The following is a 25,736-nucleotide window of genomic DNA, read 5'->3' on the forward strand; positions in this document are numbered from 1 at the left end:
TGCTAATCATTTCCACTGCTCTAGCAACAAACAACTTGAGGTTATAAATTTACCAACTTTATATCACAAAAACAAAAGGATTAGAAGAAGGCAATTATTACAACTTTCAGTATTATGGGAGAGATTATCCAAGCAGAAACAGTGATCTAATACAACTATACAAGGTCCTACACAGAAAGATGAATTAATATTGGAGAAAAAGAAATCTTAAAGGATATGAAGAACGGGAGCGAGATGTCTTAAGGCCTTCAAGGCATAATAAGAAGGGAGCAGAATTAATTAGAAGAATCTTTCAGTCAGTATGGTAAGTTGGATGACCCCTCCCCCATGGTTAAACCTTTGCAAAGTTGGAGTCAAACAGCACAGAAAAGCTCAATTCAGTTATTTCTTTTTCATTTTACTTCTCCCACATTCTCATTAAATCCTCTCATTCTACCATTTGCTTCATTCTGGAGGCAATTTATAATGGGTGATTTATAAGTTTGTAGCCTAAGGTAGGAGTCAATTTTAGAAAACCTAGCACATTTATTTTTCAACATCGTCCCCTCCTACATGTACACACTAAGTCCAGCAGTCGTGGAGCATACGGATCCCTTCTTTGTAGAAGTGGTCCACAGCAGGGGTGATGATAAGTTCGTGGCCTAAGGTAGAAGAGGAGTTATACAGCTCTCGTTACATGCACGTACATTTCAACTCTGAATGAAAATGCAGAAAGTTTGAAGTTAATAACTCATCTCGTTCTACCTTAGGCCACAAACTTATCAATCACCCCATGCCATGGACCACTTCTGGAGATTCAAGATGCTGACTTCTACAAAGAAGGGATCCGTATGTTCCACGACCGCTGTATAAGTGTGTAAATGTATAAAAATAAATGTGCAAGGTTTTCTAAAATTGACTCCTTCCACCTTAGGACACAAACTCATCAAACACCCCTTGTACAGGAGTGAATTAACCTGCCAGTCCACATCTTTCAGATGTAGGAATCTGGAGCACCAGGAAAACCTCGATCACAGGGAGAATATACAATCTCCACACAGACAGCAGGTCAGGATTGAGTTTCGAACAGTAATGCAGCTGATCTACCAAAGTTGCCATTGCTGGTCTTTTTATTTAGACTTGAATCTAAATATGACAGATGAGTCTATTGAGGAATATAGGATAGCAAGAAAGGAGCTTAAGAAGGGGATGAGGGGAGCAAGAAGGGGGCATGAGAAGGCCTTGACGAGTAGGGTAAAGGAAAACCCCAAGGCATTCTTCAATTATGTGAAGAACAAAAGGTTGACAGGAGTGAAGATAGGACCGATTAGAGATAAAGGTGGGAAGACATGCCTGAAGGCTGTGGAAGTGAGCAAGGTCCTCAATGAATACTTCTCTTTGGTATTCACCAGTGAGAGGGAACTTGATGATGGTGAGGACAATATGAGTGAGGTTGATGTTCTGGAGCATGATGATATTAAGGGAGAAGAGTTGGAGTTGTTAAAATACATTAGGACGGATAAGTCCCAGGGCCTGACGGAATATTCCCCAGGCTGCTCTACGAGGCGAGGGAAGAGATTGCTGAGCCTCTGGCTAGGATCTTTATGTCCTCATTGCCCACGGGAATGGTACCGGAGGATTGGAGGGAAGCGAATGTTGTCCCCTTGTTCAAAAAAGGTAGTAGGGATAGTCCGGGTAATTATAGACCAGTGAGCCTTACCTCTGTGGTAGGAAAGCTGTTGGAAAAGTTTCTTAGAGATAGAATCTATGGGCATTTAGGGAATCATGGTCTGATCAGGGACAGTCAGCATGGCTTTGTGAAGGGCAGATCGTGTCTAACAAGCCTGATAGAGTTCTTTGAGGTGGTGACCAGGCATATAGATGAGGGTAGTGCAGTGGATGTGATCTACATGGATTTTAGTAAGGCATTTGACAAGGTACCACACATTAAGCTTATTCAGAAAGTCAGAAGGCATGGGATCCAGGGAAGTTTGGCCAGGTGGATTCAGAATTGGCTTGCCTGCAGAAAGCAGAGGGTCGTGGTGGAGGGAGTACATTCAGATTGGAGGGTTGTGACTTGTGGTGTCCCACATGGATCGGTTCTGGGACCTCTACTTTTTGAGATTTTTATTAACGACCTGGATGTGGGGTAGAAGGGTGGGTTGGCAAGTTTGCAGATGACACAAAGGTTGGTGGTGTTGTGGATAGTGTTGAGGTTTGTCAAAGATTGCAGAGAGACATTGATAGGATGCAGAAGTGGGCTGAGAAGTGGTAGGTGGAGTTCAACCCGGAGAAGTGTGAGGTTCTACACTTTGGAAGGACAAACTCCAAGGCAGAGTACAAAGTAAAGGATACTTGGGAGTGTGGAGGCGCAGAGGGATCTGGAGGTACATGTCCACAGATCCCTGAAAGTTGTCTCACAGGTAGATAGGGTAGTTAAGAAAGTTTATGGAGTGTTAGCTTTCATAAGTCGAGGGATAGAGTTTAAGAGTCGCGGGGTAATGATGCAGCTCTATAAAACTCTGGTTAAGCCATACTTGGAGTACTGTGTCCAGTTCTGGTCACCTCACTATAGGAAGGATGTGGAAGCATTGGAAAGGGTACAGAGGAGATTTACCAGGATGCTGCCTGGTTCAGAGAGTATGCATTATGATCAGAGATTAAAGGGAGCTAGGACTTTACTCTCTGGAGAGAAGTAGGATGAGAGGAGACATGATAGAGGTATACAAGATATTAAGAGGAATAGATAGAGTGGACAGCCAGCGCCTCTTCTCCAGGGCACCACTACTCAATACAAGAGGACATGGCTTTAAGGTAAGGGGAGGAAAATTCAAGGGGGATAATAGAGGAAGGTTTTTTACTCAGAGAGTGGTTGGTGCGTGGAATGCACTGCCTGAGTCAGTGGTGGAGGCAGATACACTAGTGGAATTTAAGGTGGAGGGTTATATGGGAGGCAGGGTTTAAGGGTTGGCAAAACATTGTGGGCCAAATGGCCTGTACTGTGCTGTATTGTTCTTTGTTCTTTGAACTGAAGATCCAATGCAAAGAGGACACAGTATAAACAGACTATGAAATACAATTACTCTGCCACACTTTGCATTAACTCAATACATCTTAAAAATTTAATGTTTCCGCTGCATGCTTTTGATATACACCAAACTTGGAAAAGAGAAGTACATATTTTTCTACACTGCTTTAATACATTCAAAATTATATTGGGGCTTGGTGGTAAAAATTGGGATAACTTGCTTCCAGTGCCAGAAGAAATTCTTAGGGATAGGATATGAGCATTTGGGAAATCCATGGCCTAATTAGAGAGAGCCAGCATGGGTTTGCTCAGGGCAGATCGTGCCTTACCAACTTGATTGAGTTTTTTGACAATGTGACGAGAGAATTATGAAGGTAGAACAATGGATGTTGTCTGCATGGGTTTTAGTAAGGTGTTCGATAAAGTCCCTCACGGAAGTCTAATTAAGAGATTAAGATGCATAGGATCCGCAGTGAACTGGCTGTTTAGATTCAGAACTGGTTTGCACATAAAAGACAGGGGTTAGTGCTTGAAGGGACTTATTCAAACTGGAAATCTGTAATTAGTGGAGTTCCTCAGGGATCTGTGCTGGGTCTTCTGCTATTTGTAGATAAATGAGCTGGATGAAAATGTATATGGGTAGGTTAGTAAATTGCAGATGATGCCAAGATTGGTGGAGTTGTGAATAGTGTAGAAGTCTGGTTAAGAAAACAGCACAATAGAGAACAGTCACAGAGATGGGCTGAGACATGTCAGATGGAGTTTAATCCAGATAAATATTAAACGCTGCAACTCATTAGGGCAAATGCAAGGAGACTAGAGTTAAGGGCAAGGTCCTTGACAGTGTTGCTGAGCAGAGAGATCTTGGGATCTTAGTTCATAGCACCTTGAAAGTGGCTACACAGTTCAATAAGGTGGTTAAGGCGGCTTATGGAATGCTTGCTTTTATTAGTTGAGGCACTGAGTTCAAAAGTCAGGAGATTATGTTGCAACTTTATAAAACTCTGGTTCGGCCACATTTGGAGTATTACATACAGTTCTGGTTATCCCAATATAGGAAGGATGTTGAGGCTTTAGAGAAGATGCAGAAGAGGTTCACCAAGATGCTGCCTAGCTCAGAGTGCATGTGCCATCATCAGAGGCTGGACAAACTTGTGCTGTTTGATCTGCAGCTTCAGAAACTGAGGGGAGATCTGGTAGAGGGTTAAACAATTATGAAAGGCATAGATAGAGTGGACACAGAGCATCTGTTTCCTAAGGTTAAGGATGTGAGGACAAGGAGATAACAGAGGATGCATTCCCAAGGCTCAAGGAGGATGTGAGAGGCAAGTTTTTTTACTCAGTCGTAGATGCCTAATATGTGCTGCAATTACATTAGAGGCTTTTATGAGATGTTTGGACAGGCACGTGGATGTAAGGAAACTGGAGGGATATGGATATAGTGTAGGTAGGTAGGAGGCATTGGTGTTTGGGTATATTTGATTTGCTTTTTAGCTGGTTTGGCAAAACACTGTGGGAACTTTTACTCAATTCTCCAACTGTGATGTTCATTTCCTTTATCAATACCAATGAAAAGTATTCATTTAGGGCTTGACCTGTACCTCTGGTTGCACAGACTGCCTTTGTCTTTAATGAACACTGCCTTTTCCCTTTTTCCCTTAATACATTTATAGAACATCTTTAGATTTAACTTAATCTAGCCTGCCTGTGATTTTTCATGATCCCTGAACATTTTTAATTTTCTTTTTAAAAATGCCTCCATAAACTTTTTAATAACCACTTGATGGGCCTCCTCATTCCTTCTATATCCAATCTTCAATGTCCCTCGACATAGTCACCCTGGATTTAATTCTCCATATTATTCTCCATTTCCAATGTCTGTTCCTTTTGTGTGTTTTTTTTAAAAAGTGTTCCAACAAAGCCTGATGTGTACTTAAGGACCATCTCAACTTCCATGCTGAGGCTTTCCGAGTTCAATGAATACAACAATTTCCAATAATCAGCGTCTACAGTTTGTGAGAGAACTATCCAATTATGGTGCAAAAGCAGAGAATACAGGATGCATTTGGTGAACCGAATACCTAGAACAAGTATGGCTACGTCGCTGGTCTTCCACAGTGGTGTCGTCAATCTGGAGAGCTGGATTTCATTTCTCTCTCTATTGCCTGGCCTGAGTGTTTTCAGCATTTCCTATTTTGGTTCAATTGACTGGCATCTGCACATTTTCCAATCCTTGACAAGTTCTGATGTCGCTCCATTTCTCTTTCAAGCTCTGCTGCCTAATTTGCTGGGCTTTCCCTGCATTACCCATGCTTCTGATTTCCAGCTACCACCATACTCTGCACCTCAGCACTTTTGCTTTCTTCCCTGTTCTCCCTCCATTTACTCTTCCTCCAGATACTTCAGCTAATACTAACAAGCCTTCACAACCCTCAGCTGATACTCATTTTCTGTGTCCACTGCTCAGACATTACCCCTTCCCCTACTCTATTTTAAAATGTTTGTTTCCCAAAATCTCTCAATTTCAATGAAATATCATTGCTTTAAATATTTGCCACTTTCTTCTAAAGACTGACCTTTGAATACTTCTGGCATTGATTTCTGATTAAAAACAATCAGCTGTACTCTAACAATATTTAGAGAAAACATCCTACTAATATACATTAAAAACAGAAGAATGAAAACATCACTGGAATAGTCTTTCATTTCCTACAAGAACTACCAATCAATAATTTCATGTTTTTATTTCCCTAAAGGCTTAAGATACCCATTCCAATTTAGGCTGATTCAACCAGTGGAATTTCCACAATGCTTCTTGAGGTGTGCCATATAGTAATTCAAGGGTTCATTTATTGTCGAAGTATCATCATCATCAGGTGCCGTGTCCAGTTTGAACTTGGACTGCCATGGCCCACACACTCCTGTTTCTGGTCAAGTGGATCAATTCATTGGTATTCATTTCCAGTTCTCTGGCTGCTGTCTCCATCATCATTTGTCTTTGCCTTCCTCTTGCTTTCTTCCCTTCAATCTTTCCCATAATTACCTTACATTCTAACTCCTCTTTCCTAGTCACATGTCCAATGAAGTTACATTGCCTTTTCAGGATCTCATACATCATTTCTCTTTTTGTGCTTGCTCTGTTCATGACATTCACGTTAGATATTCGTTTCGTCCATGATATTCTTTGCATCCTCCTCAAAAATCACAGCTCCACTGCTCCAAGTATACAACTCTGAAATTCTTCTCCAAGTAGCCATGAAACCAAGACAAAAAGAATGGCAGGACAATCATAAACTCCCAAAATTCCTCCTACCTCCCCCCCTCCACACAAAAAAATGACAGATTGGGTAAAAAAAAAACAGAATATAAAGAACAGTAAGACTGAAAAAAAATTCCATAGCACAAGTCCATACCCAAAACACAGAAAACCTGGGAAACATTCTCCAGGCACAGCGACAGCCTCTCTAGCAGAAGAGCAATGCCACCAGCAATCAAAAGGCAGCTCTCCTCTCCGGCAGCAGAGCAATCCCACCAGTGATCCAAAGGCAGTCTCCCCTCTCCAGCAGCAGAGCGATCCCACCGGCGATCAAAAGGCAGCTTCCCCTCTCCGGCAGCAGAGCGATCCCACCAGTGATCCAAAGGCAGTCTCCCCTCTCCGGCAGCAGAGCGATCCCACCGGCGATCAAAAGGCAGCTTCCCCTCTCTGGCAGCAGAGCGATCCCACCAGTGATCCAACGGCAGTCTCCCCTCTCCAGCAGCAGAGTGATCCCACAAGTGATCAAAAGGCAGTCTCCCCTCTCCGGCAGCAGAACAATCCTATCAGCAATCAAAAGACAGGCAGCTGGCGCATTCACCTTGATATTTCAATCTCTCTCGTTGCTTTAATCAGCGAAGAATGGAAGTTTTATCTGATGAAATGGATCATCAGCTCATGCCCCACCCCTGCAGCCTTCTTGCCACAAGGTTTGTGCATGCTGCTTCTGCCTTCCAGAATCCTCTTGGAGATAGCAGAATACTGAAACACCCAAATGATCTCCAAACAAATCACAGGCTTCAACAGTTCCAGAATCACGTTCAAGACAAGAAACAAACAGAAAATACATAAAAGAAACAAAATATACGGTTTCATGGTCTATCCAGAAGATGTCAATCTTGGGAGCACTCTATGCAGGCACCATCTTGACCATAAGGTTAAGACAGTGAATCTCATGTTAAGCTGTAGAAACTATTCTCACCCCATTATGACCACAGTAATCTGCCATTTCTTCTTTTTCTACCTTGCATTACCTGTTGGAAATTAGAGCCAAACAAATACCATACAATTAAGTTACTTGGAACAAAGAACTTTTGGTAGCCAGAAACTACAGCCATGTAAAATTAATTAGATTAAGGAGGAGATCATAGGAATAAAGGGAATTCTGTTTTACGTATGGTGACACTAATGCAAATAATACTGGACACCTGTAGGAGTGTTGGGTTGTCTCTACCGAGTTGCTGGAGAAGGGCCGGCAGTAATGCCGGGTTCTGTTGTATTATCTGACGCATCTGCTGAAACTGGGGTTGAGTTCGCAGAAATTCCAGTGGATTACCTGGAACGAACAAATAAAGTTAAGAACCTGCATTAATCTAAACCTACATTTGAGTGAATTTCAAACAAAATTAAATGTAATGTATATATTGAGCCTTCGGTTCCATATTACAGTCAGCCCTCCTTACCCACGAGGGATTGGTTCTGGGACCCTTCGCGGATACCAAATAAATTGGATGCTCAAGTCCCTTCTTCAACCTGTCTCAATGCAGTGGACCTTAGGACCCAGCGGAACCCAAGACCTTATTTAACCTGTCTCAGTGCTGTGGATATTAGGACCCAGCAGTGGAGCTCTGAATCCGCAGTGTTTCTGTTCACAAAAATAATCATGATCACGATTGAAAATAAAGTGGAAATAATAAAGCAATCAGAAAGAGGTGAAACGCCATCGGTCATTGGAAAAGTGTTAGGCTACAGTCGGTCAATGATCAGAACAATTGTAAAGGATAAAGTGAGAAAGGCTCTGTCCCGATGAAAGCTACAATTATTACTAAACAATGCAGTGGTTTAATTATTGAAATATGTATGCTTCTTAAGCGTTTTATATGCATAGAAAGATAAAATATATACTTAAGACAAACATTTGAATAACTGACACTAAATAATACTGGATGTACCTGTTCGGACTTATTTAGTAAGAGAACTTCTGACTTTTTCTCGATCCTGATCCACGGTAACCTATGTACATCCTCCCGTATACTTTAAATAATCTTATAGATTATTTATAAATCCTAATACAATGTAAATGCTATGTAAAATGGTTGTTATACTGCATTGTTTAGGGAATAATGACAAGAAAAAAAAAGTCTGTACATGCTCGAACAACAAGAGCTGGAAGAGCACTTCCGGGTTTTCTCGAATCGCAGTTGGTTGAATTCACACATGTGGAACTCGCGGATAAGAAGGGCCGACTACTAGCAAGTGTTTTACAATACTAACAAGTGCCATTCAAACTATAAATGCAACAGCTCAATACTGTTATAATAATGCAAATTCACAATTCTTTTGTTATACACATTGAACACTTGCACTTACTAGCTGGTGTAGACTGTGTTGATGGCTGTGATGGTGGTTGTGTTGTGACTCGTGGTTGTGGCTCCTCTGGGACTTCTGGTTCTGCTGGGATTCCCTAATTGAAAAATAAAACATACTAATTACACACCTCCCTTTATCTTCAGGTGCATGGAGGCAGAGGAGCTAGACAAAATTCTTATTTGGGCAGTACCATGGTGGAGCTGGCTGCCTCACAGCACCAAAGATCCAGGTTCAATCCTGAACTCAAGTGTTGCCACTGTGGTTTTTGCAAGTTCTTCCTGTAAATGCATAGGTTTAATCAGGTGTTCAGTTACCCCACATACCAAAGATGTAAGAAATTCCAAATAATTCAGCCACTGTAAATTGCACAAGTGGTTGAATCAGGGGTAGGAGGGGTATGGGGAGAGCTGAAGAAAATATGGAGAACGTTTAATGTCAGCAGGGAAAACATTGTCAATGGCAAGGCCCTAGGGTAGATTATTGAACAGAGACCTTGAGATACAAGTAGATGAAAGTGGCAACATAGTAGACAGGGTGAAGAAGACAAATGGCATGCTTAGCTTCTCCACCTGAGGCATTCAGTATGAGAGTGGGGCATGTTACAGCTATACAAAGAGACAGTTAGGCTGCACTTGGATTGGATATTGGGTGCAGTCTGGTCAACATGTTATAGGAATGATTTAAGTTAGAGAGATTCTGCAGTTGCTGGAAATTCAGAGCAACACACAAAATGCTGGAAGAACTCAGCAGGTCAGGCAGCATCTATGGAAGGCAATAAACAGTCGACTTTTTGGACAAGACCCTTCATCAGGTCCAGCATTTTGTATGCTGTCCATAAGTATATTTCCTGAGTATGGGAACTTGAGTGATAAAGAGAGATTGGATGGGCTTAGATTCATATGAAGAAAGACTGGATCGACTAGGCTTATACTCGCTGGAATTTAGAAGATTGAGGGGGGATCTTATTGAAACGTATAAAATTCTAAAGGGATTGGACAGGCTAGATGCAGGAAGATTGTTCCCGATATTGGGGAAAAGTCCAGAACGAGGGGTCACAGTTTAAGGATAAAGGGGAAGCCTTTTAGGACCGAGATGAGGAGAAACTTCTTCACACAGAGAGTGGTGAATCTGTGGAATTCTCTGCCACAGGAAACAGTTGAGGCTGGTTCATTGGCTATATTTAAGAGGTAGTTAGATATGGACCTTGTGGCTAAAGGGATCGGGGGTATGGAGAGAAGGCAGGTACAGGGTTCTGAGTTGGATGATCAGCCATGATCATACTGAATGGCGGTGCAGGCCCGAAGGGCCAAATGGCCTACTCCTGCACCTATTTTCTATGTTTCTATGTTCTCAATGGAGCACAGAAGGGTGACCTTATAGAAAATTATAAAATTATGATGGGTAAGGATTTGATATGAGTCTCCAATGAGTTTCCAATGGTAAGGACATATAAAACAAGAGGACATAAGTTTAAAGTGAGAAGGGGATTTAAAAAGGTATCAGTAGGGTATTTTTCCTATACAAATAGCAGGTAATTGGAAAAAGCTATACGAGGTGATAAAGACAGGAACATTTAAAGGGCTTAGGGACAGGTACTTGAATGCGCAGAGCACAGAGGGATGCAGAATTAATCCAGTCAAGTATAATTAGTATATATAGTCATAATAGTTGGCAGAGACATGGCAGGGTGAAGAGCATATTCTTGTGCTTTTGAACTCTAAGAAGGTCCCATTCCAAGGCTACACACTACAGATGAAGAGAATGCTATTACCATTGGATGCTAACTATTTATTTCAATCAATGCAAGAGGTACTAAATTGGGTTGCTTCTACAATGTTTTGTTTAAATTACTTCTCTTTTCTCAAATCTCAGTTCCAAAGCATGACCTGACATAATATCATGAAGACCAGAAGAGGACAAAGCTCAGCAAATGAAGCATTTGGAATCTAGGCAAGCAATCACATGGAAGTGATTCGGTTGTAATGCCCAACAGCAAATAATTTATTCAGGCTTGGACAAACATGACATGTTTGGAACTACAATGCAACAAAAGGCTTGGCATTAATTTAAAATATACATGTATACTGTACAACTAAAACCACCAATAAGGTGAAGGAAGAAATAAAAGGCCACTCGTTTCACTTTGCTCATCAGAATTCTATTGCAGGTATAGGCAGGTAGGAAGAAATGGGTTGCTTATGGAGTACAAGAAATATAAGAGAACACTTAAGAAATCAGTAAGGTTAAAAGAAAGCATGAGGTGCCCAAGCAGACAAGGTGAAGGAGAAGCCCAAGGGATTCTACAGATATATTAAGAGCAAAAGGATTACAAGGGATAAAATTGGTCCTCTGGAAAATCAGAATGGTAATCTATGCGTGGTGCTAAAAGAGATAGGGGAGATCTTAAATTAATTCTTTGCATCTCTATTACTCAGGAAACGTACACAGAGTCTACAGAAGTCAGGCAAAGCAACATCAACTTAATTAGTCCTATACCGGTTACAGAGGAGGATGTGTTTGCTGTCAAGGCAAATTAGGGTAGATAAATCCCTTGGACCTGTGGGATACAAGTGTTGAAATTACAGGGGCCCTAGCAGAGATAATTAAATCATCCAAAACGACAAGTGAGGTACCAGAAGATTGGAGGACAGCCAATGTTGTTCCACTGTTTAAGAAAGGCTCTAAAAATAATTCAGGAAATTAAGGACACTGAGCCTGACATCAGTAGTGGGAAAGTTATTGGACTGCATACTAAGGGATCAGATACAAGACTATTTAGATAGACATGGACTGATTAGGGACAGTCAGCATGGCTTTGTGCATGGTAGGTTGTGTCCAACCAATCTTGAGTTTTTTTCTGTAATTTTTTTTTATTGAAGTTCATCAAACAAACATTTCCATAAGATGTATTTCAGACATTGTACATATATATCATATAACCATATATATCACAAATCTCCACAAAGTATTTATCTGGGGAATACACTTATAGAAAAGAGTGGAAAGAAAAAACAAGCAAAAAGAAAGAACTATGTACAAGTAAGGAGTGTTTTTTTTTTATACAACAGATTCATTGATTTGTGAGAATAAAATTAGGCCTATGAGGCATTTTGTAGTTAGACCATTTTTCCCAGTATGAATCAAATTGTTCCAGCTTATAATCAACAGATGCTGTTACCTTCTCCATTTTGTAAATGTCCATTGTAATTTCTATCCATGTTTTTAAAGTTGGGCTCTCCTGTGATAACCACTTCCTATTAAGTCTTTTTACCAGCCACCAACAGGATATTCATTAAATATTTATCTCTTTTCAACCACTCTTGAGGTATATATCCAAAATATATGGTCTTACTCTCCAAGGGTATTCCACATTTAAAGATGTCTTGTAGGGCATTGTGTATCCCCCTCCAACAGTTTTTTATAACAGGGCAGTCCCAAAAAATATGATGATTTGCATTTTGATTTCCACTATTTCTCCAGCAAACAGGGAGGTTACTATCATAATGGGATTTCTGAGAGGGTGTAATAAAATATCTTATCAAGTTTTTCCATCCAAACTCCCTCCATTTCTGGGAACTGGTACACTTCCATTGATATCTCCATATTGTTGCCCATTCTTCCTCAGATATAATTATCCCTCCTTCCTTCTCCCATTTTGTTTTAATGTATGAAGTCGAATGTGTTTTAAGATTTGACAACCCCTTATACATGCTTGAAATTATTCTACTACCATTATCTGAATTATATGCTTTTCTAAAGAGCTCTATCAAGCATGTATTTGCCTTGGTTACATTTTTAAGTGTCTTATTAACATATTGTCGCATCTGTAAATACCGATAAAAATCTTGTTTTTCTAATAAGTATCTCTTTAAGCATTTCAAAACTGAACCGTGTTCCTTCTTTCATTATGTTGCAAAGAACTGTTATTCCTTTAGCTGTCCAGTCCTCAAATCTAGCATCCAATTTATTTGGTGTAAAATCCAAGTCATATGCACACCATTTAAGAATTGCAATATCTCCCTCTAGATCAGGGGTGTCAAACTCATTTTAGGTCACGGGCCGGATTGAGCAAAATGCAGCTTCATGCAGGCCGGATCAGTCGGACGCATGCGAACGCAGCTTTCGTTGCCTCCGTTTTTTCAGCCTGCTCTCATGTGTCTCAGTCTCTGCTATAACTACAAAGTGTTTCACTTTACAAATTCCGTTTCTTATGAAGAAGACTGCCGAGCAAGACTGCCGAATAAACACTAAAAACCCTGAAAACCTGGTACCTGAATAAACTCAGCATTAGCCATATCATACGCCACAGGCGCTTCGATTACTGGGGCCAGCTTTAATAGTAATTAGATATTATCTCACGGGCCAAAGATAATTCCACCGCGGGCCGGATTTGGCCCACGGGCCTTGAGTTTCACATATATGCTCTAGATTATATTCTTTTATAGTAGCTTTCCATATTTTAAGAGTCAATTTCACCCATGGGTTATCAATAGTATTTATGTACCTTTGCAGGTTGTTATCAGCCAAAATTGCTTGTATGGGGATGGGAAGTACCTGCTCCTCAATGTTTTTCCATTGAGCGACATATGATGGGTTGCACCAACATATCACAGCTCTCAACTGTGCTGCAAAATAATAATCTCTAAGAGAAGGTAAGCCCCATCCCCCCTTTTCCTTTGCTAATTGCAAAGTTTTGAGATGAGGCCTTTTACCCTGCCAAATATACCTTGATAGCATCTTGTTCCATTCATTGAATTGATTTTGATTAATCTCTATTGGTAGGGTCTGAAAGAGATATAACAGTCTGGGCAGTATATTCATTTTAATAGACTCAATCCTTGAACTGAGACTGAAAAAAGGAATCAGGTTTCATCTTGCCACATCTTCCTTAATTTTTTTTATATAAAGGCTAATAATTACATTCTGATAATTTTGCCAAATCTTTTGGCATAATGATGCCCAAATATTTGAAAGACTCTGTGTGCCATGCCCAGGAGTATCGACTTTCAATTTCTCTTGGTGGGCCATAGTAATATGAAAGTAATTGGGTTTTATCTATGTTGATCTTGTATCCTGATAATTGACCATATTGTTCAAAGGATTGCATCAATTTAGGTAAAGTGTATGTTGGTTGCCCTAGATAGATCAAAATGTCATCCGCATAACAAGCCAATTTATGCTCTGTCCCTTTAATAGTAGTTCCCCTGATATCTTCATTTTGTCTGATGTATTGAGCTAATGGTTCCAGATATAACGCGAAGAGTAGTGGTGACCATGCACAACCCTGTCTCATGCCCCTTTCTAAGGTAAGACTATTTGATAAATATCCATTGATTTTAATCCTAGCAGTAGGATTGTCATATAGTGTCTGTAGAGTTTTAATAATTGTCTTAGAAACCAAACTATGTAAAACTCTGTAAAGAAAATTCCAATTAACCGAATCAAATGCTTTTTCAGCATCCACGCTTATCACTATTGCTTCGATTTTATTTTTTTGTATATGATCCATAATATGAAGTATCCTTTGTATATTGTCTTGTGTCTGGCATTGTCATATAAAACCTGTCTGATCGTTATGTATCAGTATGGGTAGAAACTCCTCTAATCGTTTGGCCATGATGGAGGTAAATAACCTATAATCTACATTAAGAACGAATATTGGTCTAAATGACCCACATTCCATTTTATCTTTGCCCTCTTTTGGTATAGCTGAGATTATCGCTTCCTTCCAACTAGGTGGCATTTGTGCCTTTTTTAGAGCCCAGTTCAGTGTGGGGAGTAAAACAGGATTTAACTCACTTTTAAATTATTTGTACCACTCTGCCGTATACCCATCTGATCCTGGTGACTTGCTTAATTTAAGCCTACTAATTGCAGCTTTTAATTCAACTTCAGTTATGTCAGCAGTCATCCTTCTATTTTGTTCGTCACTTAAAGTGGGTAACTCTAGAGAATTCAAGGTGGTGTTAATTTGGGTTATGCTTCCCCATGGAACTTTGGAATATAGAGTTTTGTAAATCACTTCAAAAGCTTCTTGAATTTCACTTAGCTTATTTTTTATCATTTTCGTTCTTGGGTCCCTAATTCTATGAATTGTATTTTCTGCTATTTTTTTTTTCAGTTTCCACGCCAGTATTTTCATAGATTTCGATTCACTTTCATAATGCCTCTGTTTCAGAAACATTAAGTTTTTCCTGATTTCTTGCGGAGCCAAATTATTTATTTCATTCCTAATTCTTTTAATTTCCCCAATGTATCCTGTGCCAAATTCAATTTGTGTTTTTTCTCTAGTTCCATCAGCCTATTTTGTAATTCTTCTGTTTTATTCCTTATTTTTTTCTTGTATAAAGATATTGTTATAATTTTCCCTCTTAAGACCACCTTCCGAGTATCCCATAAAATGGGAGGTGAAACCTCTCCATTATCATTAAATTCTAAGTACAGACCAATTTCTTTTTTAATTTGTTCCTTAAAATACGGATCATTGAGTACACTTGAATTTAGTTTCCAAACAGTATTCTTTGGTTGAAGGTCAAAATCAACAGATAAATATATAGGTGCATGGTCACTTACATCTATTGTCCCAATTCCACAGGTGTTTATTTTGCCTTTGTCTTTTCCAAATGTTATGAAATAGTCTATTCTTGTATATACAGAATGGGGAGCGGAATAATGAGTGTAATCCCTTCTGTCAGGGAAAAGGTCCCTCCATAAATCAATTAAACCAACATTCTCAAAAAGTGTATTAACTTTCTTATGTAAAGATTTTGTTTCATAGGTTTTTCTATTGGAAGAGTCCAAGTTTGGTTGTAATTGTAAATTTAAGTCTCCCCCACATATCAGGAGACCTTCTGTTTCCGTTACCATAATATCAGTAATTTTCTGAAAGAAACCAATATCACTTCCCGGGGGTGTGTATATATTCAATAGAGTAACTGAATTGCCATCTATATTCCCCCTTACCACAATATATCTGCCCTCTTTATCTCCCATTTCGAATACTTTTTCAAAATTTAGCTTACTTGGGATAAGAATAGCAACTCCTCTCCTATGTCCTGATTTATATGAGAAAAACAGATTAGTGAAGCCCATTCTCTTTAGTTTTTTATGCTCATTATCACTTAAATGAGTTTCCTGTAAATATACTACATGGGCTTGTTCTTTTTTCATTTTGGATAAAATTCTCTTATGTTTGATTGGATTTAATAGCTCATTGACAGTAAAAAGAAATGAATTTTACTTTGTCCTTAGCCATCTGTATTTATCTGTCAATGTATCATTGAAATAAGACAAAAATGGGAAAGTGATTTGAATATCAAAATTGAAGAAAAAAACTGGTCAAGACTATGTCTTGAGAGTATGACAAATACAATAAACGTTCGATTAAGATTAGTGCAATACAATTTTCTACATCAACTATATATTACACCACAAAAAATAAACAAATTAAACCCAAATCTATCTGATCAGTGTTTTCGATGTAACCAAGAAATTGGTACTTTTTTACATTCTACTTGGTCTTGCTCTAAAATTCAACCTTTTTGGACAAATTTAAGAGTTTTACTGGAACAAATCATTGGAATACAACTTCCACACAACCCAACATTACTTTTACTAGGTAATATTGAAGGGATAAAACCGATATCCAGATTGAATAAATATCAGAAAGAATTTATAAAAATTGCATTGGCAGTAGCCAAAAAAGCTATTGCAGTGACTTGGAAATCGGATACATATCTAAGTATAGATCGTTGGAAGAACGAAATTTATGGCTGTATTCCACTTGAAAAAATCACTTACAATTTAAGAGACAAATATGAAACATTTTTGAAAATTTGGCGCCCTTATTTACAAAAGACAGGATTAAATATATAGGTGCTCCGAAGATGAAATAATTGGTTACTTGGGGAAAGAAATAAATGCATACACTAAAGTTATTACGAACTCCGTGGAGCGTGTGGGGACCCTCCAATATCCAGGCATTCCTTCTTTTTTTTTCTCTTTCTTTTTTTTTAGGGATGTTAGGGGGGAGGGGTTAAGGGGAGGGGGGCTGGGTAACATTTTTTTTTCTCATACACATTTATTCTGTAACTATTTGAAAACAATAAAAAAAGTTTAATAAAAAAAAATGTATCATTGAAATTAGAATAAAAATTAATCGATCAACTCCCTGAACAAATAAGAACCAAGAAACGCAAATAATAACAAAAACGGAAACGACGTGTGATTCCAAGGCTGAGGTCTCTAGTAGATGACCCTGCATTGAGCTAGAGGAAATGTCCAGCTGTGGGGGATAACCCCTCCTACTTGTGAGTTGAGGGCCCCCATTGCAGTATTCATAAAAGTCAGTAAACAAATCCATAATACAGAAAAGATTTCTCTGTGTACTCCTCCTATATATACATATATATATATTTGTGTGTGCATATATATTTGTGTGTGCATATATATGTGTGTGTGTATATATACACACACACACAAACACATACACACACATGCATGCACACACACACACACATTACATACATACACATATATATATTCTCATTTTGGTGGGGAAAAAGGAGTAAGTGAGAATAACAACTAAGTAATATAAAATCCACATAATAAGTATTTCTCAAGATAGGTATATCACCGTGTACTTTTGCTTCCATTTAGCTTCTCAACATTTTTAAAGTTAGCCAAACCTTATGGCTCTTCTGAAGGGGGTGAGGACTGTCTTTGGGAAACTCCCGGTCTCTTCATGATATATTTCTCTCGGCCTCCTTCCGTCTCCTGCCTTCTCCTTTCTCGCACTACTTCCCAAGTGGAGCAGGATAATTCCTCAGCCAGGCTTTCCTTCATTTTGGTCATGCTGACGGGCAACCCTCTGGCCTTCCTGTCTGTAGTCGCCTCTTCCACTGTCTGGTACAACCGCGTCTCATTGTCATATAACACTCGAAGTTTAGCAGGGTATAGAGTTTGAAATCTCCAGCACGTCCTGCAGTAACTTTCCAACAAACTCCCGTCATAGACGAGCCCTCCACTCCTTCAGGAACGTTGTAGATTCTGATATTTTTCCGCCATTATCTTCACTCCAGGTCAAGCGGTTTACGTTCTTGGTGATTTAATATTTTTATTGTCTTACTCAGTATCCGTCCCACGTTTTGAACGCGATCTTCCACCTTCTTAATTTGAGTCTCTGCCACCACTATTTTTTGATTGACACTGGCGAGCTCTGACTTAATATCACGGAGCTGCTGCTTTATATCTTTCTGGACCTCCATTATTTCTTTCAGGATTTCGAAGATATTCGCCGCTTTGCCTGAACGAGGCCCGGCGTCAGCCTCGCTAGCACACGGTTGGGTAGGAGAGCCGCTCGCTGCACTCCTCTCTGCCGCAGGCTCCGCAATGTCACTTTTTAAATTTCCATTCTTTTTCCCCATTCTTGCCCCTCTTTTCAGTTCAAATCTTTTTCGAAAAATATTATATTTGATGGGTTAACGGGGCTTAATACGCATTTTTCCGGAGGCGCTAGTGACTTAAGCTGCTATTCTCAACGATGATGTCACCGGAAACCCTTTAAGGGTTTTTTGGGGGAATTACCAGGAGATTGAAAGCAAAACTGTGGATGTTGTCTAATGGACTTTAGCAAGGCATTTAACAAAATCCCGCATGGAAGATTGATCAAGTTTCAGTTGCTTGGCATTTAAATGAGGTAGTAAATTGGACAAGACATTGATTTTGTGGGAGAAGCTATAAGGTGCTAGTAGATGGTTACCTCTCTGACTGAAGGCCAGTAGCTAGTGAAGTGCTGCAGGGATCATTGATGAGTCCGTTGTAGTTTGTCATCTATATCAACAATCTGGAGGATAACATCAAAAACTGGATCAGGAAATTTGCATTTAGCACTAAGATTGGGGTGTAATGGGTAGTGAAGATGACTATAATGGCTTGCAGTGGGATCTGGACCAGCTGTAAAAAAAAATGGCAGATGGAATTTCATGCAGACAAGTGCTCAGGCTTGCACCTCGGTAGGACCAGCTATTAGGTCTTACACAGTGAATGACAAGGCATTTAGGAGTGCTGTAGACCAAAGTGATCTGGGAATACAGGTCCATAAATCATCGAAAGTGACGTCACAGGTAGATAGGGTCGTAAAGAAAGCTTTGGCACGTGCTGTTACGTGTAAGGAGTTTGTACGTTCTCCCTGTGACTACATGGATTTCCTCCAGGTGCTCTGGTTTCCTCCCGCAGTCTAAAGGCACACCAGTTGGTAGATTAACTGGTCACTGTAATTGTCCCATGATTAGGCTAGGGTTAAATTGGGGGTTGCTGGGAGACATAGCTGCATTTCAATTTTTAAAAAATCAAATAATTGAGTACAGGGGATGGGATGTGGTATTGAAATTGGACAAAATGCTGGTGAGACCTAATTTGGAGTATTGTGTACAGCTTTGGTCACCTACCTACAGAAAAGACGTAAATAAGGTTGAAAGAGTACAGAGAGATTCACAAGGATTTTGCCAGGACTGGAGGACCTGAGTTACAAGGGAACAATGGCTTGTAATTAGGACTTTACTCCTTGGAATGTAGAATATTTGCTAAAGGTACACAAAATTATGAGGACATGTATAGAGTAAATGCAAGCAAGCTTTTTCCACTGAGGTTGGTTGGGACTACAACTAGAGGTCATGGGTTAAAGGCAAAAGGTGTAAAGTTTAAGGGGAACATGAGGGGAAACTTAGTCACTCAGAAAGTTGTGAGTGTGGAATGAGCTGTCAGTGCAAGTGGTGCATGCGAGCTTGATTTCAATGTTGAAGAGAAGTTTGGAAAGGTACATGGACAGTAGGAGTATGGAGGACAATGGCCCCTGTGCAGGTTGTTAGGAGTAAGCAGTTTAAATGGCACTCATTAGATACGCCAAAGGGTCTGTTTCTGTGCTGTACTTTATGACTCCATATTCAATAGGTACATTTAATGTCAGTAAATGTACCTAATATACATCCAGAAATTCTTTTTCTTCACAAATATCCACGAAAACAGAGCAGTGCCGGGAAGAATGAATGACAGTTAAATGTTAGAACCCCAAAGCCCCCCAACACCCCCCTCCCACACATAAGCAGCAGCAAAGCAACAAATGCAAGTTTGGATGCATTGGTTTCTTAAGGCTGCTACAGCCAGGGCTGGCAGTGGGGATAAGCTCCCACTACCCATTAAATGCTCCCAATGGTGTGGGTCTCTGATAGCCTCTGACAGCCAAGTCTAGCTACTGGCCCTCACTTGTAACTTAGTTACTATGCCTGCAGAACTGATTCTACCGAGAGGGGACACAGGTGCGTTGCTTGCTCCTTAAAACCAGTTGCTTCAAGCATATAGGGGTCCATCAGCCATGGCACGCAGCTCATCTTTGACAAGAAAAACTCTGATCTCAAACCTTCACTGTTTCAGCTACATCCACACACAGGGGAAGGCCTTAAGGTTTAGGCCAGTTAGAAGAGTGGACTGAAAGATGGCAGATGGAGTTTATTGCTGGTAAGTGTGAGCTACTACATTCTGGTAGGACTAATCAAAATAGGATATACATGGTAAATGGTAGGGCATTGAAGAATGCAGTAGAACAGAGTGATCTAGGAATAATGGTGCATAGTTCCCTGAAGGTGGAATCTCATGTGAATAGGGTGGTGAAGAAAGTTTTTTGTATGCTGGCCTTTATAAATCAGAGCACTGAATATAGGAGTTGGGATGCAATGTTAAAATTGTACAAGGCATTGGTAAGGGCAAATTTGGAGTATTGTGTACAGTTCTGGTCACCGAATTATAGGAAAGATGTGGCCTGTTTCCGTGCTGTAATTGTTATATGGTTATACGGTTATATATGGAATAAGCACCAAGAAAAAAAAGAGCTGGAATCCCTAAGACAGTCCTACACCGAGTTCAATACCGATTGGTAACTCCTGCAGTACCACTGCTGCCAAATAGGTCTCTGTTATTCCTTTGGTTTCACCAGCTGTATAGAAGGGGGGGGGGGGGGGGGGCCTACTGATTGGGCAACAACTTGTCCCCATAATGTACTGCCCTGGTTTGCGTAGGATGGTTTACCTGACCAACAGAGGGTCTCATCAGATGCATTGGAATTAAGCCAAAGCCTCCATCCAAGGGTGAGCATGAGCGCTCAATACCCAGAATTCAATCGCATCTCACCGTCAGAAGATACTCCACTGCTCTGTCTGGGTTGTTAAAGCTTGCTCGTAGTGCTGCAAGAACTTGCTCTCGCTCATAGCCCATCGACATGATCTCCGCCACCAGGTTTTCATAAGCTTGTCCTGTAACTGAAGCAAATTTTCATAATTAAAGATATTCAGCTTCACATGGGAAGTCAAATTACTGAGAATAAAGTTTAAGCAGACATAGCTAGCATATTACTCACAGTTTTATCAAAATACTGACAATTCCAGTCGGTCTGTATCAATTAAATTTAGCAATATATCAGGTAAGACCACAAGCTCAAATTTAACTGTCATTCAACCATACACATGAATGCAGGCAAACAGCATTCCTCCAGGGACAAGGTGCAAAAAAAATAGTACGAACAGTACATTGCACATAGTCACGACAGCAGCAAAATACAGTCTGACAAAAAATAATATATTCCATGACCTGTAGATTGACAGTGCACCAGGAAGGACTGTTTGGGATAAGGCACAAAACAGGATTAGGCCATTCGGAAAGTCCACCCCGCCATTCAATCATGGTTCATTTATGATCCCTTTCATCCCCATTCTCCTCCCTTCTCTCCATATCATTTGATGCCCTTACTGATCAAGAAACTATCAACCTCCTCTAAATTTCCCTCCCTTCACCATCAATGTTGCCTTTCCTTCCTCCACCATCAACGCTGCCCTCAAACACATCTCTTCCATTTCACACACAGCTGCACTTACATCATCATACCAGGGATAGGGTTTCTCTTGAACTCCCCTACCACCCACCAGGCTCCAAACCAGCACATAATTCTCTGAAACCTCTGCCACCTCCAACGGAATCTCACCACCAAGCACATCTTTCCCTCCCCCCAACTTTTGCTTTCCACAGGGATCACTACCTATGCGATTCGCCTGTCTATTCATCCTTCCCCTACACCTCCTCCCTCATAACCATCCAGGGCCCCAAACAGTCCTTCCTGGTGAGGCGACACCTGAGAATCTGTTAGAGTCATATACTGTGTTCGGTGCTCCCGATGCAGCACCCTGTATATCAGCGAGACCAGACGAAGACTGGGAAACCACTTCACCGAGCATCTACATTCCATCTGCCAGAACAAGCAGGATCTCCCGGTGACCACCCATTTCAATTCTGCTTCCCATTCTGATATGTCCATCCACGGCCTCCTCCAATGTCTGGAAAGGCTACACTCAGGTTAGAGGAACAACACCTTATATTCTGTTTGGGTAGCCTCCAACCTCAAGGAGATAACATGAGAGAGGGACAAGGGAATGGGAAATGGTGAAGGTGGGAGTGGGGGATGCATTACTCCTCACATCCTCAACCCTGGGAAACAGATCTCCTTGCCCGCCTTTGCCTCCATCTCGTGCTCCACCTCGTTTTTCTTTCTTCCATGGCCTTCTGTCTCTTTCACCAGTCAACTTCCCAGCTGTTTACTTCATTCCTCCCCCTCTGGGTTTCACCTGTTGCCTGGTGTTTCTCTCTCCCTTTCCCCCATCTTTTAAATCCACTCCTCAGCTTCAGCAAAGGATTTCAGCCCGAAATGTTAACTGTATTTTTTTCCATAGATGCTGCCTGGCCTGTTGAGTTCCTCCAGCATTTATGTGTTGATTTACAAGGATGTTGCCTGGATTGGGGAACATGCCTTATGAAAACAGGTCGAGTGAACTCAGCCTTTTCTCCTTGGAGCGACAGAGGATGAGAGGTGACCTGATAAAAGTGTATCAGATGATGAGAGGCATTGATCATGTGGATAGTCCAAGGCTTTTTCCCCAGGGCTGAAATGGTTGCCTCAAGAGGACACAGGTTTAAGGTGCTTGGAAGTAGGTACAGAGGAGACGTCCGGGGTAAGTTTTTTTACTCAGAGAGTGCTGTGTGCGTGGAATGGGCTGCCGGCAACGGTGGTGGAGGCGGATACGATAGGGTCTTTTTTAAGAGACTTTTGGATAGGTACATGGAGCTCAGAAAAATAGAGAGCTACAGGTAAGCTTAGTAATTTCTAGGGTGGGACATGTTCGGCACAACTTTGTGGGCCGAAAGGCCTGTATTGTGCTGTAGGTTTTCTCCTTTTCTATGACCGCTAGAAAATGAGGCAGGAGAAATAAGAATGGGGACAAGGAGATGTCTAATAAACTAAACATTTTGCATCAGTCTTCACTGTGGAGGGCACTAGCAGTATGCCTGATGTTGTAGTGTATGAAGGAAAAGAAGTGGGTGCAGTTATTATTACAGGAGAGAAAGTACTCAAAAAGCTGAAAGGATCTCATTGAAATTTTTCAAATGTTGAAAGGCCAGACAGAGCAGATGTGGAAAGGATTTTTCCCATGGTGAGAGAGTGTAGGACAAGAGGACACAGCCTCAGGATAGAGGGGCGCCCTTTCAAAACAGAGATGTAGAGAAATTTCTTTAGCCAAAAGATGGTGAATTTGTGGTATTTGTTGCCAACTGCAGCTGTGGAGGCCAGGTCACTGGGTGTATTTAAGGCAGAGATTGATAGGTTCTTGATTGGACATGGCATCAAAGGTTATGGGGAGAAGTCTGGGAATTGGGGTTGAGCAGGAGAAGAGAAAAAAGGATCATCCATGATTGAATGGCAGAGCAGATCATCCATGATTGATGGGCCACATGGCCTAATTCTGCTCCTGTGTCTTATGGTCTTATGATGTAGCCAAGATGAGCTAGAAAGACAAAGTAAACCTTGGTTTGTATATTTGCTCTGCACTTTCCCACTTCTATGGCATATCAGACTGCAGAAGGTATGGTAGGCATAGTGATTATGTTACTCAATTTGTTCTGGACCTAGACACAGGATCATATCCTTCCATTGTAAATGGGGAAATGTATTCCAAGGAATTCAGGAAAAAATTGCTGGAGACTCATGAGCCAGTCCTCATCAAGGGATCAAAGGTGGAGAGAGTCGGCAACAGAGATCAAGAACGGGGAGAGAGGTGTCAGAGATGGACCGAGTGAACTTAAGGGCAGGGTGATTCAAATAATGCAACACCAGAGAAGCTTCCAGAGCTTTCCAGAGTACAAAGGACTGTATCCACTAGGGGATACATTGAAAAACTGTATATACATACTGTAGCCATTAGGAAACATACAAAACAGATATATTTAAAATAGTTATAAAAAATACAAGTAGACAATTAATTGTTGAGCTGCAAAGAAAATAACAAATAGTCTAATCAAACAGCATGGAGACACCTTCACCAACACCCACAGCCACAGCCCCCAACGATCCTACGATTTTATTCTCTGAAGCCAACATGAGAGCACCCTTCAAGAGGGTGAATGCACGGAAAACATTGGTCCAGATGGTTTACCTAGCCGAGTACTAATCAACTAGTTGAAGTGTTTCTAAAAAGCAAACACGAGGAAATCTGCAGATGCTGGAAATTCAAGCCACACACACAAAATGCTGGTGGAACACAGCAGGCCAGGGCGCATCTATAGGGAGAAGCACTGTCGACATTTCAGGCCAAGACCCTTCATCAGTCCTCTCACTTTGACGGCCTGAGGGTACCGATCTGCTTCAAACAAGCTTCAATAGAAGAGTGCCCAAGAAGAATGTGGTAACCTCAATGAATATCATCCAGTAGCACTTGCATCCACTGTGATGAAGTTGAGAGGTTGATCAACTCCTGCCAGAGGACTGACTTGGACACACTCCAGTTTGCCTACCACCACAACAGGTCAATAGATGCTACTTCATTGGATCTTCACTCATGTCCTGAACACCTGGACAGTGAAGGTTCATACATTGTTCATTCACCAATTACAGCTCAGCATTCAACACTATCATGCCCTCAAAATAATCAGTAAGCTCCAATACCTAGGCCTCAATGCCTCTTTATGCAACAGCCCCAGCACCATATTTAAGTTTGCTGACAACACAATATTTAAGTTGGTCAAATCAAAGGTGGTGATGAATGTGCATATAGGAGAGATTGAAAATCTGGTTGAATGGTGCCACAATAATCTCTCACTCGTCGTCAGCTAAACCAAAGAGCTGTTTATTGATTAAAGGAAGTAAAAAAAACTGGAGGTCGATAACCCAATCCCCATTAGCAGGTAGGAGGTGGAGAGGATGAGTAACTTTAAATTCCTTGCCGTTATAATTTGGAAAGATCTGTCCTTGGATGAGCATGCGAGTGCCATTACAAAGGCAGCACAGCAGCACCTCTACTTTCTTGGAGACTTGCGCAGATTTGGCATGTCACCTCAAACTTAGATGCAGATTGGAGAATATTCTGAGTGCTTGCATCATGGTCTGATATAGAAACACTGATATCCAACAAAAAGTAGTGGATGTAGTCAAAAGTATTATAAAGCAGGACAGAAGCGGTTCTTGAGCCTGGTGCAAAGTGCTTTCAGGCTTTTGTATCTTCTGCCCAGAGGGGAGATGTCTGGGTAGGTGGTGTCTTTTATGCCAGCTGTTTACTCAGCAGCAAGACAGAGATGGAGTCCATGGATGAGAGACTGGTTTTCATGATGTATAGACAACTTAGCACAAGTCTGCAGTTTCTTGTTGTCACAGGCAGAGCAGTTGCCATTCCAAGCCATGATGCATCCAGATAGGATGCTTTCTATGCTGGATTAAAAATTGGTAAGAGTTGACAGGAACATGCCAAATTTCTTTAACCTCCTAAGGAAATAGAGGTGCTGTTGAGTTTTCTTGCCTGTGGCATCTATGTGGTTGATGATATCACTCCTAAGAATCTGAAGCTGTCAACCCTCTCAATCTCAGCAATTGATGTACAAACCCCATTTCCAGAAAAGTTGGGATATTTTCCAAACTGCAAAAACAAAAATCTGTGATATGTTAATTCAAGTGAACCTTTATTTAACTGACAAAAGTACAAAGAAAAGATTTTCAATAGTTTTACTGAGCAACTTAAT

At 40.8% G+C, this 25,736-nt stretch overlaps 1 protein-coding gene across 1 annotated transcript in view; it reads right to left on the bottom strand.

The window, feature by feature from the left end:
• Positions 1 to 25,736, bottom strand: part of LOC140739653 (uncharacterized) — a 160,561-nt gene that overhangs the window by 21,074 nt on the left and 113,751 nt on the right. The window contains exons 16-18 of the mRNA XM_073068028.1: positions 20,814 to 20,941; positions 8,631 to 8,724; positions 7,469 to 7,596 (exon numbers count right to left, since the gene is read on the bottom strand). Of these exons, the coding sequence (XP_072924129.1) occupies positions 7,469 to 7,596; positions 8,631 to 8,724; positions 20,814 to 20,941 (350 nt within the window). The remainder of the gene's footprint in view (positions 1 to 7,468; positions 7,597 to 8,630; positions 8,725 to 20,813; positions 20,942 to 25,736) is intronic.

The sequence above is a fragment of the Hemitrygon akajei genome, chromosome 16, assembly GCF_048418815.1.
Source record: "Hemitrygon akajei chromosome 16, sHemAka1.3, whole genome shotgun sequence".
Lineage (NCBI taxonomy): Eukaryota > Metazoa > Chordata > Chondrichthyes > Myliobatiformes > Dasyatidae > Hemitrygon > Hemitrygon akajei.